At 37.4% G+C, this 19,766-nt stretch overlaps 1 protein-coding gene across 22 annotated transcripts in view; it reads left to right on the top strand.

The window, feature by feature from the left end:
- Positions 1-19,766, top strand: part of SYNE1 (spectrin repeat containing nuclear envelope protein 1) — a 306,116-nt gene that overhangs the window by 251,895 nt on the left and 34,455 nt on the right. For 20 of the 22 annotated variants that reach the window (XM_064649158.1, XM_064649165.1, XM_064649163.1 and 17 more), the window contains 11 exons: positions 384-566; positions 1,544-1,690; positions 2,741-2,895; positions 3,271-3,418; positions 7,048-7,142; positions 8,109-8,343; positions 9,061-9,255; positions 11,069-11,194; positions 11,930-12,085; positions 14,047-14,205; positions 14,700-14,866. In XM_064649158.1, the coding sequence (XP_064505228.1) occupies positions 384-566; positions 1,544-1,690; positions 2,741-2,895; positions 3,271-3,418; positions 7,048-7,142; positions 8,109-8,343; positions 9,061-9,255; positions 11,069-11,194; positions 11,930-12,085; positions 14,047-14,205; positions 14,700-14,866 (1,766 nt within the window). Of the gene's footprint in view, positions 1-383; positions 567-1,543; positions 1,691-2,740; positions 2,896-3,270; positions 3,419-7,047; positions 7,143-8,108; positions 8,344-9,060; positions 9,256-11,068; positions 11,195-11,929; positions 12,086-14,046; positions 14,206-14,699; positions 14,867-17,458; positions 17,566-19,766 lie in introns of those variants that run through there. The other 2 variants (XM_064649156.1, XM_064649173.1) reach the window with 2 other exon arrangements.

The following is a 19,766-nucleotide window of genomic DNA, read 5'->3' as shown; positions in this document are numbered from 1 at the left end:
ATTTCTTTATGTCCCTTTCTTTAACCATTATGTTAGGCCATTTATAAAAGTTATTTTTTCAGCTCTCCTGGTAAATCATAACAGGAAAAAAAAGGGAGTTCTAGTCCTGAATCAGTTCCCAGTGAGGGCTGCCACTGGGACTGTCATGCCAGTAGATTCAAAAGGTTTCTTTCAAAAAAAGCTCGAAAGTAGCTGAGCAGTGTCTTCCTTATGTTCCTTTCTGTACAGGTACTTTGACATGTCTTTTTTATTATGCATCTCATACAGAGTGTAACTGGACACATTGACATTGAAATGCAGTAGTAAATGTAAGTTTTTGATGATTTAATGACATCAACAGTGTCAGGTTAACTATTCATATCTTTCTTCAATGTGTTCCACAGGATGTGCTCATGGATTTGAAAACAGCACAGGAGTCACTGGTTGTTCTTCAGGATCTGGGGGAGGAGCTGAAAAGCCAGGTGGAGGCTTCAGCAGCAGCAGCTATACAGTCTGATCATCTTTCTCTGAAGCAGAATCTGTCAACCCTAGAACAGGCTCTCCGCAAGCAACAGGCTGTACTTCAGGTATGCAGACAATATTTACAATCTGTGATTCTGATCATCCTGTGGTACCTGAAAACACATAAATTAGCTAAAACTGCCTGGGAAAAGAGGATGGTGTTACCTGTTCATCAGAATTTCCTAGGCTTCCTTGGAAGCCAAAGCTGAGAGTAGAAAATATGCTCAAGTCTAGCATAAAGACCTTGTAAGAAGGTCCAAATTCTCTGAAGAGAATAGCAGACCTCGTGCAGGAAAATGTCTGTCTGGAATGCCAAGGTCACCATGCTTTCTGCAGACAACAATAGTGCTAACAGCTGGATCCACACCTACTTCTCCCCTGAAGACAACCTCTCTTCCCAGCTAGTTCTTCATCAGTAAAACAAATGAGAGATTCTGAATATTTGTGTAGAATTGATTTTTGTGGCCAGACTGACACCTACCATTTGTGTCAAAGCTCATTCAGTAGCTTGTGTCACTAGGGCCTAAAGAGCAAAAAAGGAGTGGAAGAATGTATTCCATAGCAAACTGTATGGTTGAAAAAGCAGCAGAGGTAGTGACTTCTGTTTGAGAGACAAGAGGATTTACCCAAGAAGTCCAACGTTGTTTGAAATGTCCTTATCACTGTACTGTGATGAGACAAAACATGATAGAAGGTTTTAATTTAAAAATGCAATAAGAGTGACTAGTTCTCTCTGCTAACAATAAATTAAGCATTGGATTTAGTTTCATAAAAGAAAGCTAGAGCAGGTTATCTATTTCAAGGTAAGGAGGTATTTATGCACTTTGTTGAAATATTGCCTTTTCGCTATGATCAAAAATGCACTATTTTAACCTAAAAAAAAAACCCAATAATTCCACAGTCAGCAAGCAAAGCAGCAGTTGCAATTGCTCCTAGCCTATTCAGCTATTTGCAAGTCTGAATGAGAATAACTAGGAGTGTGATGTCAGTAGTGATGCTGTGGAGCCAAAGTTCTTAAACTGTGGGTCCTTTTCTGTTTAAGGCTGGAGTTCTGGACTATCAAGCCTTTGCCAAGAACCTGGAAGTCCTTGAGACCTGGATAACAGAAGCAGAAGAAATGTTGAAAGAACAGGATCCCAGTCACTCATCTGATCTCTCAGCAATAAAGAGTAGAATGGAGCAACTCAAGGTGACAAATAAATGTGGGAAGTGTTGGTTTGGTTTTTTTCTGTTGGCCTGGTTACTTGTAGTACAGGGTATGCACAGATATCATACATGTATTCCATGTATAGTAAAGGACTATCACTCATGCAAAATGTAAGACTGAGAACTTAGAAGTTCGATGGCAGTCAAGGAGTGATTGTCCATGGTACTTTGCCCCAAGTAAAGATGAAAAGAATAGTCAAACTGTTCAGAATAAAATTAATATCAGATCAAAATGGGAATGGGAATGTCAGCAGTTCTTGGGGACTTCCTTCATCGTGTTTTCTCTCAACTTTTTTTGAATTTATGCAATTCCCGTCTCAATGATATTTCATTTAGGAATGAAGTAATTTATACGTTTTGCGTAACTTGATATACTGAAGAAACATTCCTACTGTGTACCGTGTGATCTCAATTTGAAGTCTTTCACTCTATCTTTTGTGGGGCTTCTTTTTTCCATCTCTTTCTTACAGAGGCCATATCAGGAAGTTTCTGAACTCTGCCATCTATGCTGCTTTTGTTGGTTTAATCTTCCATTATTTTTCTGTCAGGATTAACTAGACAGAATTCCACTTTGGACATGCTGAAAAGCGGGGCATTTTCTTAATTGGATTTTTCTGTGCTGCAAAACAAAAACTAAAAATAAAAAATTTACTAATTTTAATGGGAATTTACCTGCCTAGCATTCAGGCTAAGAAAGAAGGAAAAAGGCTCACATATTTTGACAGTGTAAACATATGGCTTCAAACACTAGCCTACTTTTGCAGCTCTGAGCCATAAATCCTCAATTCAGCAAAACACTTCAGTGCAGTTTGAGTATATTTCTCTGCAAACATTTAAATATGAACATAAGTCTTCTCTTAGTCTGGGACCAGAAGCTGAAAACTGGAAATGCAATTTTTGCATGGCATAGGGATTGCTTACCACTGGGTGGCAACCAAGGCAGTTCTAAATTTAACTGAGTGCTAGTTCATAATTTTGAAGTCTGTAATAGTGTAATTCCTGAACTTCCCAGCTATCACTCTTTTTGTTGCAGAGTCAGATGTTGAAGTTCAGCAGCATGACCCCAGATTTGGACCGTCTTAATGAGCTGGGTTACAGGCTTCCTCTGAATGATAAAGAAATCAAAAGGATGCAGAATCTGAACAGACATTGGTCTCTGATCTCATCTCAGACTACGGAGAGATTCAGGTTGGGATAGATAAAGATTGTTCTATAGTTTTCTTAGGTTACAAGAGTTACAAAGTGTACCTTTTGCAAAATATAGAAAATGTTTCGGGTATTTCATTAAGCAAATTTCCTTTTCTTTGATGTACTTATAAGTAAGGAGCAAAGCCATTGAACAGAGATGTTGGTTTTGCCACAAATTAACAGGCTTTGAAATGAGGAAGGCTGCTATTTTTGAAACTGTTGACTAAATAAATTGAATGAGGCAGCTAAGTGGGAAAAGTGTTACCACCTGATTTGGAATTTTGCTGGAAAAGTTATTGCAAGACCTTTAACACTTGTGTGTTGTTAACACTGAGAGGAGGAGACCTTACCTGAATCCATCTTTCTTTCTTTTAGTAAGCTGCAGTCTTTCTTGCTGCAGCAGCAGACCTTCTTGGAGAAATGTGAGACTTGGATGGATTTATTGGTTCAGACTGAACAGAAGTTGGCAGCAGAGATTTCAGGAAACTACCAAAGCCTTTTAGAGCAACAGAGGGCACACGAGGCAAGTCATCATGTGTATTTATACATAACTACAATACATACTTTTTATACATAAATGGAATGCACATTCCTTTTTTGAGTAATATAATAGCATACCTTGAATTGAATTACATTTGCCTGCACCATCTGATGATACCTTAACTTAAAAACAGAAGCATGAACATATGTCAACAATACCCAGTTTTGGGGAGGACTTGAGTATCTGTCTGCATTTGTGTATAATATATCACTATGCCTATGAGTGCTTGTCCCCTACATTTAGTCTACTTCAAATTGGTTTGTACCAAGGAAATCAAAGTTTTTGTTGGTCCACCTGTAAAAACATAACAATTCTCATGCCATTTGGTTCTTTGTCTTCAGACATAAACTGGAGAAAATCTCTATTACAGTTTATTCTGATTTTATTTATTTGTTACTAAATTGTCAATGCATATAGCATTTGAAGAGCATGTTAAAGAAAAACTTTTTTGTCAAATACTGAGTTATGTAAGTAACCATGGGCCTCCATTTGGTAACATTTCCTTGGAGAACAAACTGATTTGGTTTGGCGTGCTGCATTTGTCTATTTGTAACAAATCAAGAACTAGCACAGCTTTTGCTGCAGGGAAAGATTGGTTCAGAATTTTTACTAGAGGATGCCTTTATGATCCTAATTGAAGTCAAGAGATGCACATTTTTTCTCTACCCATATTGTTACTGCCAAGAATCCTTGTAAAGATCAAGTAAAAGAAGTCAATTTTCATACCAGAGCTCCCATGTGGCCACAGCAGTTTCAGTTCCCACAACTTTTTCAGCTGACCTCCCCCCAGACTCAGGCCAGATTACAGGAAGAGTTACGGTCTTCCCCCCCTTTTATCTCACAGCATAGTGTTTGAATGAGTGTCCAATAGCAGAAAGTAATTCAAAACATTTTTTTCTTACTTTGGCATACAGTTGCATTAGCATTTAACTGCCTTTGTTTTTACAAATGTCATCTATTTCATTTCCTCATTGCTTCTAGTATTAAGTGGACAGTGTCTTTCTAAGTTGAAACATCTCAGATCTTTGAGATTTGAATGTCCAGAAATCATTACTAAGTGGATAACTTTCTACTGTTGCTGTGTCTAATTGTAGCTATAGTTTTTTGAAAGGAGGTAAGGCAATCTTCCTGTGTTCAACTGTCTTGAGATCTCATCTTAATTCTCTCCTAAAATCTTGATCTGAGCAGTTAGCTCAGATGAGTGTTACTCAGTCACTCTGTTGAAGCCCTTTTTATTACAACTATAAAATCATCTCTCAGAATTAAGAGAATTAATATTTGATTTTCAAAATACTGCAATTCATCCTAAAAAAATGTAAACTGCCTTTTTTTTTCCCCACGAATTTTGGATTATTTATAATCTAATTGTATTTAGTACACAAAACACCGTGTACTTTGCAGTGCTTCGTCATAGTCAAAAAGAAATTTTTTTCCACTCCTTATGACTATACGGGGTCAAATCTCAACTTCTCGAGATGCATTTCTGCATTGTTTCACTTTGTGTTTTTTGAAAAATAATGAGAAAATATTCTGTTTCCACCTGAATTCCCAGAATGGATGTTGAAACTCTTCCAGCTCTATTATCAGCTTTCCAGTGCTGACTCATAAGTACTGGTGTTTACTCGACAAAGACCCCAACCACCTCAGTGGCCTCATTTAAAAATAGCCTCCCACTGAAATGTACAAACCAGCAGTGTGGAGGTGATAGCTTTTTCAAATATCATGCACTAACACTAGCATCTGCATCAGTCTGTCAGGATGATATTTTAATCCTTTCTGTGCAGTTCTCTAGTACGTGATACATTGCTTGGGACTCCTGTGCAGTGGGAATGCACCAAGACAAGCATTTGACGAAGTGCTGGCAGGGAAGGGGAAGGAAGTTCATTGCCAACTCAATTACTGAATTTTTTTTTCAGTGTGCTGATGTTGTGCATTTCAACACCTACCTTCTTTTCCTTCTCCTTTGAATTCGTATTTCAGTAATCTGCATATGAGAATAAATTTGGGTGACAAGTGGTCCCAGGTAACAGATTATCGCTCTTATGTACAGAGAGTGTACATGCGGAAAGCAAGAGGATGTTGAAAGAAATGTCTCTACTTTTGTGTAGGACTTGAATATCACCACTCTAAGCAGAGTTCCTCATGCTTGATAAGCTTTTATTTCACCCTTTTAAAAAAGTATTAAAATTTTCATTTTTGGAAGATTTGGTTTTGCTGTTTTTTTGTTCTTTGTGGGGTTTTTTTTTATTGGTTTTATTTTTGTGATGGGAGGTGTTTAACCAGTTGTAACCAGTTGAGTTCTGTTTAGTCTTGATCTGTCAACAATGCTGGTGGATGCTGTTGCCTCCTTTACTTCATCTCCCCTAACTTGACAGAAATAGACGTGACAGGGAGAAAAATTTCTCCCCTCTTGCTCAGCTTTCTGAACTTCTCAACCCCAAATTATTGTGGCTTCATTCTTGAGATAATACAGCATTTAGTTTCCCTCTAATTCAGGCTCAGTCATTCATAAGTACCAAGGTATTCAAAGGACAATATCAAATATTTCTGCAAGGAAATCAGACAACACTATTTCTTTCTATGGGAAAATTTATGACCTAACATTTTCAGAATTAATTTAGTGATTCAGAGAGGCAAAATTTCATTTTGAAAAATTGCTGCATCGTCTAGAAGTCCTAAACTTCATACCATGTGCTTAAGGGATTTAATTGTACAGGTGCCAGTGGGTATTTTGCCAGCAGTGGCAGATGCAGGGATTGGTACAATCACGATCTGAGCTGGCTGATGGGAAGCCATATAACAGAAGTGTAGTCTAGAACTGAAGAATAGTGGCTCTTAGTTCAGGCAAGGGTGAACTATCAACTGCAAATGCCATTGCTAACTAAAGGAAAAGCTCATACCTCATATCTCAAGCTTCATACCAGTATAATTTTTCTTTGAATCTCTCTGTAAAGCTTTTGAACATGGAGTGGGTCCAGTCCATAACTGATGCCTGTGTGTACCTGCATGAACATAAGAATATTCCCAAAGAACTTTATCTAGCAACATGGTCTGTTACTAAAAGGAAAGATGTTTTTAAAAATAAACATAAGTAGCCTATCAACTTAAGTAATCTTTGCTTTAGTAGTACTTAGTTATTTTTTTGTCTTAAGTAATATATAAGTAATAAGGGAGTTTTAAAAATATTGTAGAAGTTTAGTATGCCTGATGGGGAAAATTGGAAGTGGAAAATTTCTAGCTCCTGTACATGGCTGACCATTTCTTTAAGGTTCTGTTGGCAATGTAAACATGTATTTAAAGTTTGTATAACATTATCACACATGGTCTGGGCATAAATTCAATCTAACAAGGCAAAGGGTTATAATATTCTTAAACATGTGAAAAAATAAATATACCTTTCTGTCCATGCACAAAATACCCTATATGGATTTTTTTGTAAATAATAATGTCAATCACTAAATTCTACTCAGAAACATAAAACCAAGCTCATGTTGATATCATTTAACTTTATAATGGGGGTCTCAAGGAACTAGTAATTACCGTAAGCAGCAGGTAACTCTAAAAATGAGATTTTTAAATTTGTTTTAACATCCTTGTCTCCTGTACAACAGCTATTCCAGGCAGAGATGTTCAGCCGCCAGCAGATTTTGCATTCAATTATCTCTGATGGGCAGCTCCTCCTAGAACAAGGACAGGTGGATGACAGGTAGACATTCCTGTGTTGTTGCTGCTGCTAGTTATGTGAAGTAACACCTAGACTAGAGAGAGACTTCCAATCAGAGAAGGTAGCAGATGTCAGTGTTCAGATCATGCTCTTCTGAAATAGAAGTTACTATTACTGGGTTAAGCTATTAATTAGTCAGATCTTAAGACAGTAATCTTTCGGATGCTATAGAGTATGTGAATGTATTTGAGAATACAACAACCCTGAGATTTGTCTGGAATTTTCAAGCATGTTACATATATGTCTACTTTGATGTACTTTCAAAATGTCACTTTCACGAAAGGAGCCTGCAGTGATAGATTTAGTGGGTTAAACTTGATTTATGCCAGGTGGGGATTTGCCTCCACCAGGAGAATTCCCTACTGCCATTTAAGAACACCTGCAGCCTTAATGTAACGGATTATGAATTCATTACTGCCTGATATTTTATTTTAAATGCTTGTGATCAAATGAATGATAATCAGTGCAACACCAGTGGGTTCACACTTGTGCATATGCATTGACTTTGCTAAGGTCCTAATACAAGGTGAACTGTTTGTTGGAGTGTGAGAATTTTGTTAATGCTTTGTGTATCTTATGGCTCCTTTGAACTCAATAGCAAATCTGGGGGCAAAATGTGAAATCTCCATGATTTACAATAAATTTGACTCATCCAAACTGGCAAAACCTGTGAGGGGTTTTTTGTGTATTTCTGGGGAGAAGTAGAAGAGTTTTATGTGTTAAAGGTTTGGAGTTTTTAAAGTCTCAATAATTGCATCCCTTTAATTCTCCCAGTACATAAAGTGTGAAGTTCTTATCCTCAGTCAGCTATCATGAGGCTTCAGAGCTTTTCTCTTAGTGTTTCAGCCAGACATCTTCCCTTTCCCATCAGTTAATTTCATTATACAAATGCATCCAATTATGAAGGTTACTATGTATTTTTATTTGTAATTTATGTATTTCTGATAGGGATGAATTTAATATGAAGCTGACTCTTCTAAGTAATCAATGGCAAGGAGTAATTCGCCGGGCACAGCAGAGGAGGGGGATCATTGACAGCCAGATTCATCAGTGGCAGCGCTACAGGGAGATGGTAGAGAAGCTGCGCAAGTGGCTGATGGAGATGTCCCGTCAGCCGGTGACTGGGCTGGGCAACGTTCCTATCCCATTGCAGCAAGCAAGAGCACTACTGGATGAAGTGCAGGTCTGTCCACTGTGTTCGAAGAAAACAGAAAAAATCTCTGCCTTTTTTACAGTCTTGATCATTTAAAACATTCTTTAAAATGTCTTAGATTCAGCTTATCTGCTTTGCAGAAAGCAACATTGGATGTTAGTTCTTCTTTGGAGCTAGCGTAATATCCGAAGTGGTAGTGTGATGGAAGCAAAGTTGGAGTTCACAAAAAATATATAATTGAGAACTTTCTGGGCCCTTGCTCTCAAGCCTTGTTTGCTTCTGTTTTTTGCTTTGTAACCAGTGTCACACTGAAACTGTCTTGAAAAAAAAAATAATGTCCTGTTTGAGGAATGTATTCTAGCTAACAGAAAAGGATTCTTTGAGTGTCCATCTTCGTGCGAGGTTAACACTATCTATTTATCGATTCAGTGTCTTCAAGTTTTTAGCTGGAAGATGGATATAATAATAAAGCTTATAAGCATAATAGACTCTAGAGGAATTCAATCTCTTTAAGAGCAATCAATATACTGATATTAGTGGAGAGAAAGAAGCCTTTCGTGTCTTTATCTCCTTGGAGAAGTTTTCTGTAGTAAATGATTGTGAAAATGTTAGGGTAAACCATTTGGGCCATAGCTCATGCTTAAGACGAGGTGTGCAACCAATGAAGTATGGGCTTGAGAATGAATAACTGAATTGCTAATTATAATTAAAAAGACAAAGCTGACAGAAAACTATTAATATTTTTAGCTTAAAGAAAAAGTTCTCCTAAGGCAACAAGGGAGTTACATCCTCACTGTGGAAGCTGGGAAGCAACTGCTGCTCTCTGCTGACAGTGGAGCTGAGGCAGTCCTGCAGACAGAGCTTACTGAAATTCAGGAGCGCTGGAAGATAGCTAGCTCCCAACTGGAGCAGCAAAAGAAACAGCTTGCTTTACTACTGAAAGTAAGTGTGCAATTTCTTCTGTACTTCTTCAGCAAGTTTATGTTTTCTCACTGTGAGCCCTGGTAAAGAAAAGCATTCTCAGTGGACAAGCACAAATACAGAAACTGCATATATGCTACGAGCTAACAATTTCCCTTCACCACCTCTGAAACTAGGAGTGGTAATACTTCATATAAGTAGGCTTATGTTAATTGACATATTTTAATTGATATTTCCAGAACACTGCCAATAAAGTATATTACTACCAGCCCTATTTTCAACATAGGCCAAAAATTTATTTTATTTTGCACAATGCTGTTTAATTTTTATACATATTTTTATTGAGTTTGAGTGGCAAAGTTTTTGTAGCAGGAAACTACAGGAACGACTTCTGTGAGAAGCTGCCAGAAGCTTCCCCTGTGTCTGATGGAGCCAATGCCAGCCAGCTTTATCATGGACCCACCACTGGTGAAGGCTGAGCCCAACGGTGATGGTGTAGCACCTCTGGGATAACATATTTAGGAAGGTGAAAAAAAAAAGTTACTGTGCAGAAGTAATTGCAGCTGGAGAGAGGAGTGAGACAATGTGACAGGAGCAACTTTGCAGACACCATGGTGACTGAAGAAGGAGGGGGAGGAGATGCTGCAGGCACCAGAGCAGAGATTACCCTGCAGCCGTGATGGAGACATGGAGGTCCTCAGTGGAGCAGAGGTCCACCTGCAGCCCATAGAGGACCCACATCAGAGCAGGTGGATGCCCAAAAGTGGCTGTGACCCATTGTGAAGCCCATACTGGAGCAATTATGCTGGCAGGACTTTTGACCTCATACAGGACCCACACTGGCACATTCTTTTCCTGAAGGACTGCACCCCATGGAAGGGACCCACGCTGGAACAGTTTGTGAAGAACTCACAGAAAAGTTCATGGAGAACCGCCTCCTGTGGGAGGGACCCCATGCTGGAGCAGGGCAGGAGTGTTAAGAGTATGACAGACTATTGTCAATTAGATCATATTATTTAATCCAGAGAGAAAAAAGAAGACAGCGAAGAGAGAGTTTTTTTGCAAGACCTTTTGTTTGTAATTCATCATCCTGAAAATGATCATGAAATACTGGCATAGATTGGAAAAAAAAGGAATGAGAGAATTACACAAGCAGTGATGGAAGAATATCTTGAAACAGAAGACTAAGTTTTTTTCAATACGATACAATATTTAATGCAAGTTCTGTATGTTCTGGTATTCTTTGTGAGTTGTGACTGGCTTATTAGGGATCCTTCTGTCTCAATATAAAGCTTTAACAAGCAGATGAGGCAGGCAAAACCATACTGCCACATTATGGTTAGTATAGTTTTATTGCATTGGACACATTAAAAACTTTGGAAAGTATACAAACACTAAACCTGGGTGTAGCTGCTAGAATCCTGATGTAGCAAAGATACTACAGGTGCTTCAATTTGCCCTGAATTTGCAGTTTCCCCAACCACTTTTTTCTCCCCAAATATTAATGCACCTTCATGAAGTTCTTTTCAAAGAACAGTGGTGTGTTTAATACAGGCATTCAAGAAAGGAAGTGGAAAATAATTTTAGCAGGGAGAGGCTTCCCTGAAGGGATGGAGCTTGATCTAGACAGCATTTCAATAACAGGAGACTTGTGTATTTGTACTAGCAGAGACCTATACAAAAAAAAATTTGACATAGTTCTGCATATGACTCAAACTCTGAGACTTCAGTATTATTTAAAGGGAGATTTCAAGACATGTTTTTATTAGGCAAATCCACTGACATAAATATAACCCAGACCAGAATTGAAGTCTCATAAATTTTCTGCTTTCAGGACTGGGAAAAATGTGAAAAGGACATAGGGGACTCCCTGGAGAAGCTAAGATCATTCAAAAAAAAACTTTCTCAGCCATTGCCAGATCACCATGATGAATTGCATGCAGAGCAGATTCGTTGCAAGGTAAAGCACTTCTCTGTTGACTGTAGTCTCTGCCTTTGTGCAGTAACCTCTTCCATTGTTAATTGAGCAAACCAGTCAACCAGTCCCGTGACAAGAAACTATCCATGTAATATATGGACAGCATAATACCACAGTGATCTCACCATAATGCAAACCCCACAGGGTAGATATAGATCTGATCAAAGTAATACCGGAACAGGATCTGAAAAGTACTGTGGAAGGACTGTATACCAGTATGTTTTTATTATAGAAATTCTAACTCAAAATTTAAACTCATGGTATCAAAACTCTTGCCTTAGTGCTTTTTATTTGAGGTGAGGTTACTGCGGAGTATTTTAAACAATGCTTTTAGGCTATATTATTTGCATTTTAGGAATGAATCACAACTTGAAAATATTTTCTATACATAGAAGTCCAAACCAATACTTGGAATTCCCAAATACCTTTGAACCTTAGAGAGTTGAGGAGTTTCTTAGTTTGTGGGTATTTGTTACAAGCCTGATGTATCATTCAGTATTGCGGAGTTAATTCCCTCATAACTCTGAAAATATTGGTACCTTTGGGATTTATATTTCCTTTTTCTTTGAAACGAGGCTTAAACAATCTGCTTGAAATGGTAGGTCTGCTCAGATAGGACTTAAATTAGTGATATAAGACTGCTTATGTTCATGTTTCATTAACACATTCAAATTTTTATTTGTTACTGGTCCTTTTTCCTTATGTTCTTCTTTTAAGGAGTTAGAGAATGCTGTTGAAGGCTGGACAGATGACCTTGCACACCTCTCTCTGCTGAAGGAGACTCTGTCTGTATATATCAGTGCAGATGATATCTCAATCCTCAGTGAGCGTATAGAGCTCCTGCACAGACAGTGGGAGGAGCTGTGCCACCAGGCAAGTACAGTATGAGCACTGATATGAGTAGTATGCAGGCTACAGAAGTGTTGGAAGAAAAATTGAATGCAAGTAGCAGCTTTTAGAAAAGATGCATGTAGGCACACTTAAATTCAAAGATGAATTCTTTCTGAATCAGGGGAAACATTCATTGAAATGTTCCTGTAGTTACTGCTAGTGTTTCTGGATCTCTTGAGCTTTATAATGGCAGTGAAGGCATATTTAAGCAACCTTGAAAAATCAACAAAAAGGTCACACTGTGAGCTATGGGACTTGGCATGGCTGTCTGGGAAAAACACAGAAATAAAACAGTTATACTTTGCTTTCATGGAAGACCTGTGCTCAGAAAGCATGTCTCCTCCCTATTCAACATTGCTCTGTTGTACCTTCAGTTCTGCTGATAGCTTCTGCTTCATCAGGCATTGGTGTCTGCATTTCTGTTAGTCTTAGGGTGACTTGCTTGCCTGCAAAATGAACTGAGAAGTATTGTTTTATTTGTTCAGGTGCATCATGCTATTAGTATGCTTCTGACCTCTGTTTTGCACTCCAGGTAGTGGAGCCTTCCTCACACAGCTTTTCAGATTATCCTAATGTTATTTCTGTGGTTTTCAGTAGAGGTTGCAGTTCAGATATGGTGAGGCTAACTTTGAAATAGCTACTTCATGTAAAATACCTGTGAAGGCTTCAAAAGCACCTCCAAAGTAGGAAAAATGCTTCACAGTTAACAGCACAGAACATGTTATGTGTTAGCAGCATTTGAATGAGCCAGTGTAGATACATCTAAGTTATGCTGTCACTGCGTGTATGTTAATAGTAAAAGAAGGAACCAAGTAAAGAATTTTAATCTTACTTTTGTGCATGCTGAGTGTTTCACTTCATTCAACTGCTGCTTATTTCCGGAAAGCTGTCGTCAAGCTCAGAACCACAAAAAGGAAATGCAAGATCATGTGTTTGCCCCTGTTAAACCTAACACAGTAGTTAAAGAACACATCACTTTTGTTTATGAAAGGGCAGATGCTTCATCTGAAGAGTCTTCGTCTTTTCAGGTGAAATTCCGATATAAAGTCAGAAACAACCTAGATTACAATGGGGAGGAAAGGAAGTAAGTAGTTTTACCGATGTCTTAAACTGGAGAGATGACTGCTGCACACCCTCTGCTGCTCTTTTGATTTCAGTGTCCATGTTTGTCTTTTATTATTTGTAGTCTGAGATGGTACCACAATTATGGCAATTTCTAAAACACAACAATGTTGTCTTTCCTTCTGTACCAACTAGAGCATTAGCCTGTTTGATATTTTATGCCTATTCTTTCCTGTCAGGCACACTTCAGTCCTTTGGAATCTCTCGAGGTGCCATGCCTATCCATGAGAAATAGTCATCTGTGAAATGAATGTATTGGGACTCAAGTAGAAAGTTGCTTATGCAAAATAAAGTGTACCTTTGATTTAGCTTTGTACTCGTGCTCATGCACAAATTACAGACTTTTGGAGTTTGGCCTATGCTATATGTATATCTTTTTTTTTGTTTGAATTGCTTTGGTGAAGCATTTATAATTTCATTTTTGTGTAATCTCTTAGACTAAAAAGAAACTTAGCATACTTTATAAAGTTTAATAAGTGAGCAAAAATTGTAAGAAAATTTAATTTTTATCTTCTAATGAAACCTTTGGGTTAGAGACATTAGAAAACAAGATATTTACAGACTACTGAGCATAACACTTGGGTGCCTCTCTGTGCACAGGATGTAACTAACAGGAAATCTGAGATCAACGCTTACCCCTAAACTTACAGACAGTCAGACAAAGTTTTTGCAGTACAACTCCAGTTTGTTTTAATGGCAAGTAAGTTGCTGGAACACTTTTGCAGGGCTAGAGGAGTTCACATTGAGGTACAAAGTGTTTTAAGCATGTCTTAAATGCATTTACTTTTTTTGGTCTTATTTACTCTTTCAAATGGTTTAAGGTCTCCTTACGTCGACAACAAGTTAGTGAGAGACTGAATGAGTGGGCTGTCTTCAGTGAGAAAAACAAGGAGCTCTGTGAGTGGCTGACACAAATGGAAAGTAAGGTGTCTCAAAATGGCGACATCCTCATAGAAGAAATGATTGAGAAACTTAAAAAGGTATGGTGTACCCTTGCATAACGTTCTTTAACTGCTTACTTGTTTTGTGTTGCAAGGAGGATACTGAATTAGCTGAAATAGGGGTTTTACCTTACCCTGATGTATTCCAGTGTTTGTGTTCTTCTCTCGCTCTGCAGCATTTTTCCTGTCTTTCTTGAGATAGGACCTCCTAGAATACCAGAAAATTAAGTGAATGCAGAGTCAGAGGCATCTGAATGCTTTACTAAGTGTTCAATCAGAATTGCCTGTAAAGAGTTTAACTATAGCAGATATATTTATAGAAGACATTGTGTTTTGTTTTCAATTGGGTGGTTTTTTCATTCTTCTGATAGTTATTTTTGTTTATACATCTAATATATAAGAGGTTGTCTCTCCACTGTACAAATCAACAAAAAAACAACATTCACTTGTATTTTTGAATCATTCCTTTAGTAGTGTAGAGCAGAGTATATTCAGAATAAGTACTCTGTTTCGGATTGCTCTTTACTGTCCAGGATTATCAAGAGGAAATTGCTATAGCCCAGAAGAACAAAATCCAGCTTCAGCAAATGGGAGAGAGACTTGCTAAAGCCAGCCATGAGAGTAAAGCATCAGAGATTGAATACAAACTTGGCAAGATTAATGACAGGTGGCAGCATCTTCTAGATCTTATTGCAGCCAGGTAAAACCGTTGTTTTGTTTCTAAGTGTTAAGTGGGACAGATTAATATGCTGGATGTAATGCACTTAAAATCTTTTCTTTTTCGTCATTAACTGTGAAATTAATTCATTCTTAACCATCAACACATTTCTGTGAAATTCACCTTCCTGTTTTACTTTTTAGTACACTAAATAGTTTCTTCAAGAAGAGTTGATTAAAAACTTTATGTGCTAGAATGATATGGTGATGATGGTAGGTTGACAGTTGGACTTGATGGTCTTAAAGGTCTTTTCCAACCTTAATGATTCTATGTTTCTATGATATAGGATCAGTTGCAGTCAGATTTAGTGAGCCTTGCACTAGTACCATCTTACTTTAGATGGTGCTTAAAACTGGATGCAAATACAGTTTTTTTCTAAAAAATTCTTGGCAGAGGAATCAAAACATTGCATTTGTAGTTTTGGATTTCAAGAAGAGCAGTTCCAAACTTAAGTTTTCTGCCTGATTATTTTTTCACTGGTGGAGAAGAGTAACTGCTGGTAGATGTATGCACACTGGGCTTAAAAATTCTTTTTATTCAAGGTCAAAAGTATTGTAGCAATTTTCACAACTTAAAAAAAGACAGGACTGTTGTTTGATGTTTGAAGAAACTGGTTTATTTGTTTCAACACTTTCTGTTGAGCTGTGCTACAGCCTCCCTTCCATTACCAACAATAATTTTGTCCCAGTTTTGCATTTCATAAATTGTATATATACTTCATGTGCTTTATAGTTCACAATTCTGTGATGTAAGGACATATGCATTAGTAATACTTTAGCCCTGTTAGCAGCAAAAGGGTTTGTTTAGTTTCATCGTCTTTTTTTGTCTGTTCTTTTTTCGTATGGTTTTACTGCATTCCTGCTCTGAAATCTGTAAGCATGGGAGCAGTAAATTTTATGTAAGCAGAAGCATTCTGGTGGCTCCAGCTCCTTTAATAGTAGTTCATTTTAAAATAATGAACGCTGTTTATTTCTTACAGAACAATTCAGTTAGGAAGTGTTGCATTACGGTCAAGGAGCCTGCTGATTTCAGAGGATGTGATGCAACACCAGTTGTTAAACTTAAAATATATTTAATATATATTTTATGTTTCTCTTTTGAAATGCCTACTCAGAGAAGTGTTCAAATAATAACCTTCAGGAAGTTTCTAGTGAAAAGTGCTTGCATTCAGAAACTGCAAAACACATCTTTAAAATATCTGTGTTGTCTATTCCATGTTAGAGATAAGTGCCCTCTGTAGGGGAATAGGTGAGGGTTCAGGATTCTGCATCATTCTTGAGTGGGGAGATACAAACTGCAATAATTCTACACTTAACTTTCTCATTCTGTTATCATGAAGTGTCAAGTCCTAGTTCTAAACTAGTATATGTAGAATATTTATTTACTTTTAATTCCAGATAATTTCAACTTACCCTTCTCAACTCACATGCTCAACACTGTTGTGGGCAATTAAACGCATAACTCTTTCCATTCCAATGCTCACAGAAGTGAAAAAACCTCTGCAAGGTTTCCTGAAGTTGGGAAATAACTGATGGAGAGGTTTGGTGCTAGGTTGTGAAAATTTCAGTTCAACTGTAGCTTAGGCCAGAAGCCATTAAAAGCCTAAGCTGCTAACTAATGTATGTACAAAGTGCTTGTACATACTTGTACATCCCCCAAGATAGTTTTTAGAAGGCTCCAGAGACTCTTTAGACTATGTTCTTGGAGTTTGGAATGTATTCTATAGCATGATTTTGGCTGCATTCTGCTAGTAGATGCAGACTAGTTGTCCTGGCGTTGAGAATAAAATATATCTTTTCACGTTCTGGATGCCTGACAGCATTAATAAATTATTAGAGCCTGCAGACTTTTCTGCAGTGCTACAGTAATCCCTTGCCTAGAGAATTTTTTTTAGTGTTTTGTTTCCTACAGCTGTGAACTAATAGAAAGCGCTCTGTGAAAATGGTTTAATAGTTTTTTACTGTGGTAATACATATCTAGTCTGAATCTTTACCTGTTGATCTTGTGCTGTGTGGTGAAACTCCTCCAATTACCTACAAAAGCATCTTTCTTTTCTTTGTTACATTCTGTTTCCTTATCTGCTTTTTTTGAATTGCCTCTCCATTCTGAGCAGGTCTGTAACTACAGAAGTGACAGCTGCAGAAGGGTAGTTGTATTTCTGCATCAGAGACTTCTGTTTCGTCCCTTCTAGAGCATTTTCATCCTTTCAGATGAATTTTTCTGATATATTAACCAGGTGAAAAAAAGGTCACAGTTGTTTACAGCCAGAAAGCAATGCTATTGCTGCAACTGCTCAGGCTTTGCAAAGAAGGATGTGTTTTCATCGTTTCCCCTACCACTCACGGTCCACATTCCTGGAGATCAAGTCTGGCACATGTTGATGAATGCAAGTTTTATTTAGAAACATGACCAGTTGTCACCATCCAGTCTCATGTTATCAAGCAACGGCTGCTAATATTTGTTTGCCGTGAAACATTTTCTGTACAGAACTCACCAGCAAAGAGCAGTGTGTCCCCTTTCCTGCCCCCCACCCAAAGAATAGTGTTTGCAGGCTTTGGAAGTTCTTCTTTTTTAATGCTGGAAAATTTCATGGTTGTGGCAGACGACTTGCGTGCTCTGAGGATGGCGGAGGACAGCAGTGTGGATTCAGATCTCCCAGACTGTAACTGTGATATCACAAGGCAGGGAGCTATTTTTGTTTGCTTTTGATTAATACGATTCTTTCTGAAGTCTTGGTTTGCTGGGAAACTAATTGAAAATTTGATGCATAGAAATAACTACTATAGCTATAAATTACTGGTTTTCTGCTCAGTTTAAAAACAGTTGACAGTGATAACAGCATATCTTGTTTTACATCCTGGAATGATTTTTTGATACTAATGGAGACTTAGAACTAGTAAAATCTCCTAGCTGTCTGAAAGAAACCATGGAGTGATGTTACTGCTGTTTTTAAATACAAGAGCATGTATACACATGAGAAAAATCAGACTTTATATTTGTCTGCTTGCTGTTTGTGTCATCAAAGGGGCATGACTAGAAGCAAAATGCAGAGAAGGAAAGAGGCTGTAAAAGAAAGTATTTCAGACTTAACTTATCAAAGCATGTCTGTTCTGTACATATTAACTACTGTTTTGTAACTGCAGGTACTACTTGAACTCCTCTTGGATTTTTGATTCAGCTTCAGAAATTTTGCTGTTGTTCAGAATTCTAGAAATTCACTCTTTGAAAGAGGAAACTGTGACTGGAGTAATAAATGTAACTGGCAGTACTGGTGTTCTGCTATGTAGTAGTGCTGTACTTTGGACAATAACTCTTCTTTAATCATAAATAGATTGTTTTTAAATTGATTTTTTCAAAACTGATTTTAATAGTGCAACATTTTTCACTATTTCAAAGAGTGTTTCTTAAAACTTTGTCTCCAGTGCCAAGTAGATATTTTAAAAAAGAAACCTTTTCTACTTTCTACTATCTACTGTGGAGACTTAGCTAACATGCTCTTACTGACTTTTTTCATGTTGCTTTTAAAGTTTAATATTTGTAAGCAGCTGTCTAAATGACTAATGCAGTAGCTATGAGTTCTATATGATGAATTTTTCTGTATTTACAGGGTTGTTCCTGTTTAAATTTAAAGGGAATCTAAGACTGTCTACTTTAGGACTGGTTTTATTATATACATTATATACATGCTTAATTTTAGCTCCAAGTTGTTTTCCCACTGACTTTTCTTACTGTAGAATAATAGATATTATTAATAGACATTTTAAACTTATTACTTTCTTGGGGAAATTGAGGTATATTAATTGGAACATGAAAACATAACCATCATAAGCCCATTCAAATTTTTAGATGAGTTTTCAACAGTAAACTGTAAAAAAAAAAATTAATTCTGCAGTATTTTACTTCCTGAGAATCTTAAATATTTGTAAAATGTAGCAGGACTCGGGGGTGTGTTTTATAAAAAACAATCTTTAAACCAACCATGTTGTGGGTCCAACCCCTTGACTTTAGCATAGAATATTCATTATCAAGAAAAGGAGTTATCTCAAGTCTTTCACAGTTACATGCATAGTGCTGCAACAAAAGCATAACATGATTATTGGAATAATTAGCATTTTAAACATAATCATGTAAATCAAATCTCAAAAGGTAAAAATTACACATGGCTAGGAATCCCAGATACCTGATTTAGAATTTGACCTTTGTATCTCAAACATGCTTTTAAAGCATAGGCAACTTGCTTGCTGACGTTCAGAAAGAAAGCTCTTAGACATGATGGATTACGTCTATTATTTGATCGTGGATATGTTTTCAGAGTAGCTAGAGGCATAGCACTGTACTGCAGTTCAGTCAAAAAAAATAAGCTCATCAGACTCCAATAAGCACTTGTTTATTTGCTTCTATTTGTACCATGGGCAAGGAACCTGTTATGTTAAACTCGGTACGAAAAAAAACTTGTTAATGGTAGATGGGGGAGGGGAAGGGGGAGGTGGGCAGGAAGGAAGTTGTAGGGTTTGGGTTTGGTTGGAGTGTTCTTTTAGTATGTTACACTTTTTTTCTTTTTCTCTCTAGAGTAACTTAGTTACTTAGTTAACTCTTAGTAACTTAAGTATCTTTCATGTGACTGAAAATAGCTGTAGTTGGGCTAGGCTTGTTTTTTTGTTCTGGCAGTGATTTAGTCCCATGCAGTCTGCCTAAAGCAGAGGGCACTTTCTAAATGATGGACCCTTTATCAGTTGTTGCAGGCAAAATGTAGATAAAATCCAGCACAGATTGCAGAACCACAGAATTGCAAAAAAGAAAATCCTGCTCCACAGTTAGGGCTTGCAAATGATAGAGAGACATTGCTTCTCCACAGGGTGGACGTGACTCATTGTTCCCTTTC

The sequence above is a fragment of the Pseudopipra pipra genome, chromosome 3 (genome assembly GCF_036250125.1).
Source record: "Pseudopipra pipra isolate bDixPip1 chromosome 3, bDixPip1.hap1, whole genome shotgun sequence".
NCBI lineage: Eukaryota > Metazoa > Chordata > Aves > Passeriformes > Pipridae > Pseudopipra > Pseudopipra pipra.
This window is presented reverse-complemented; position numbering and strand designations above follow the sequence as displayed.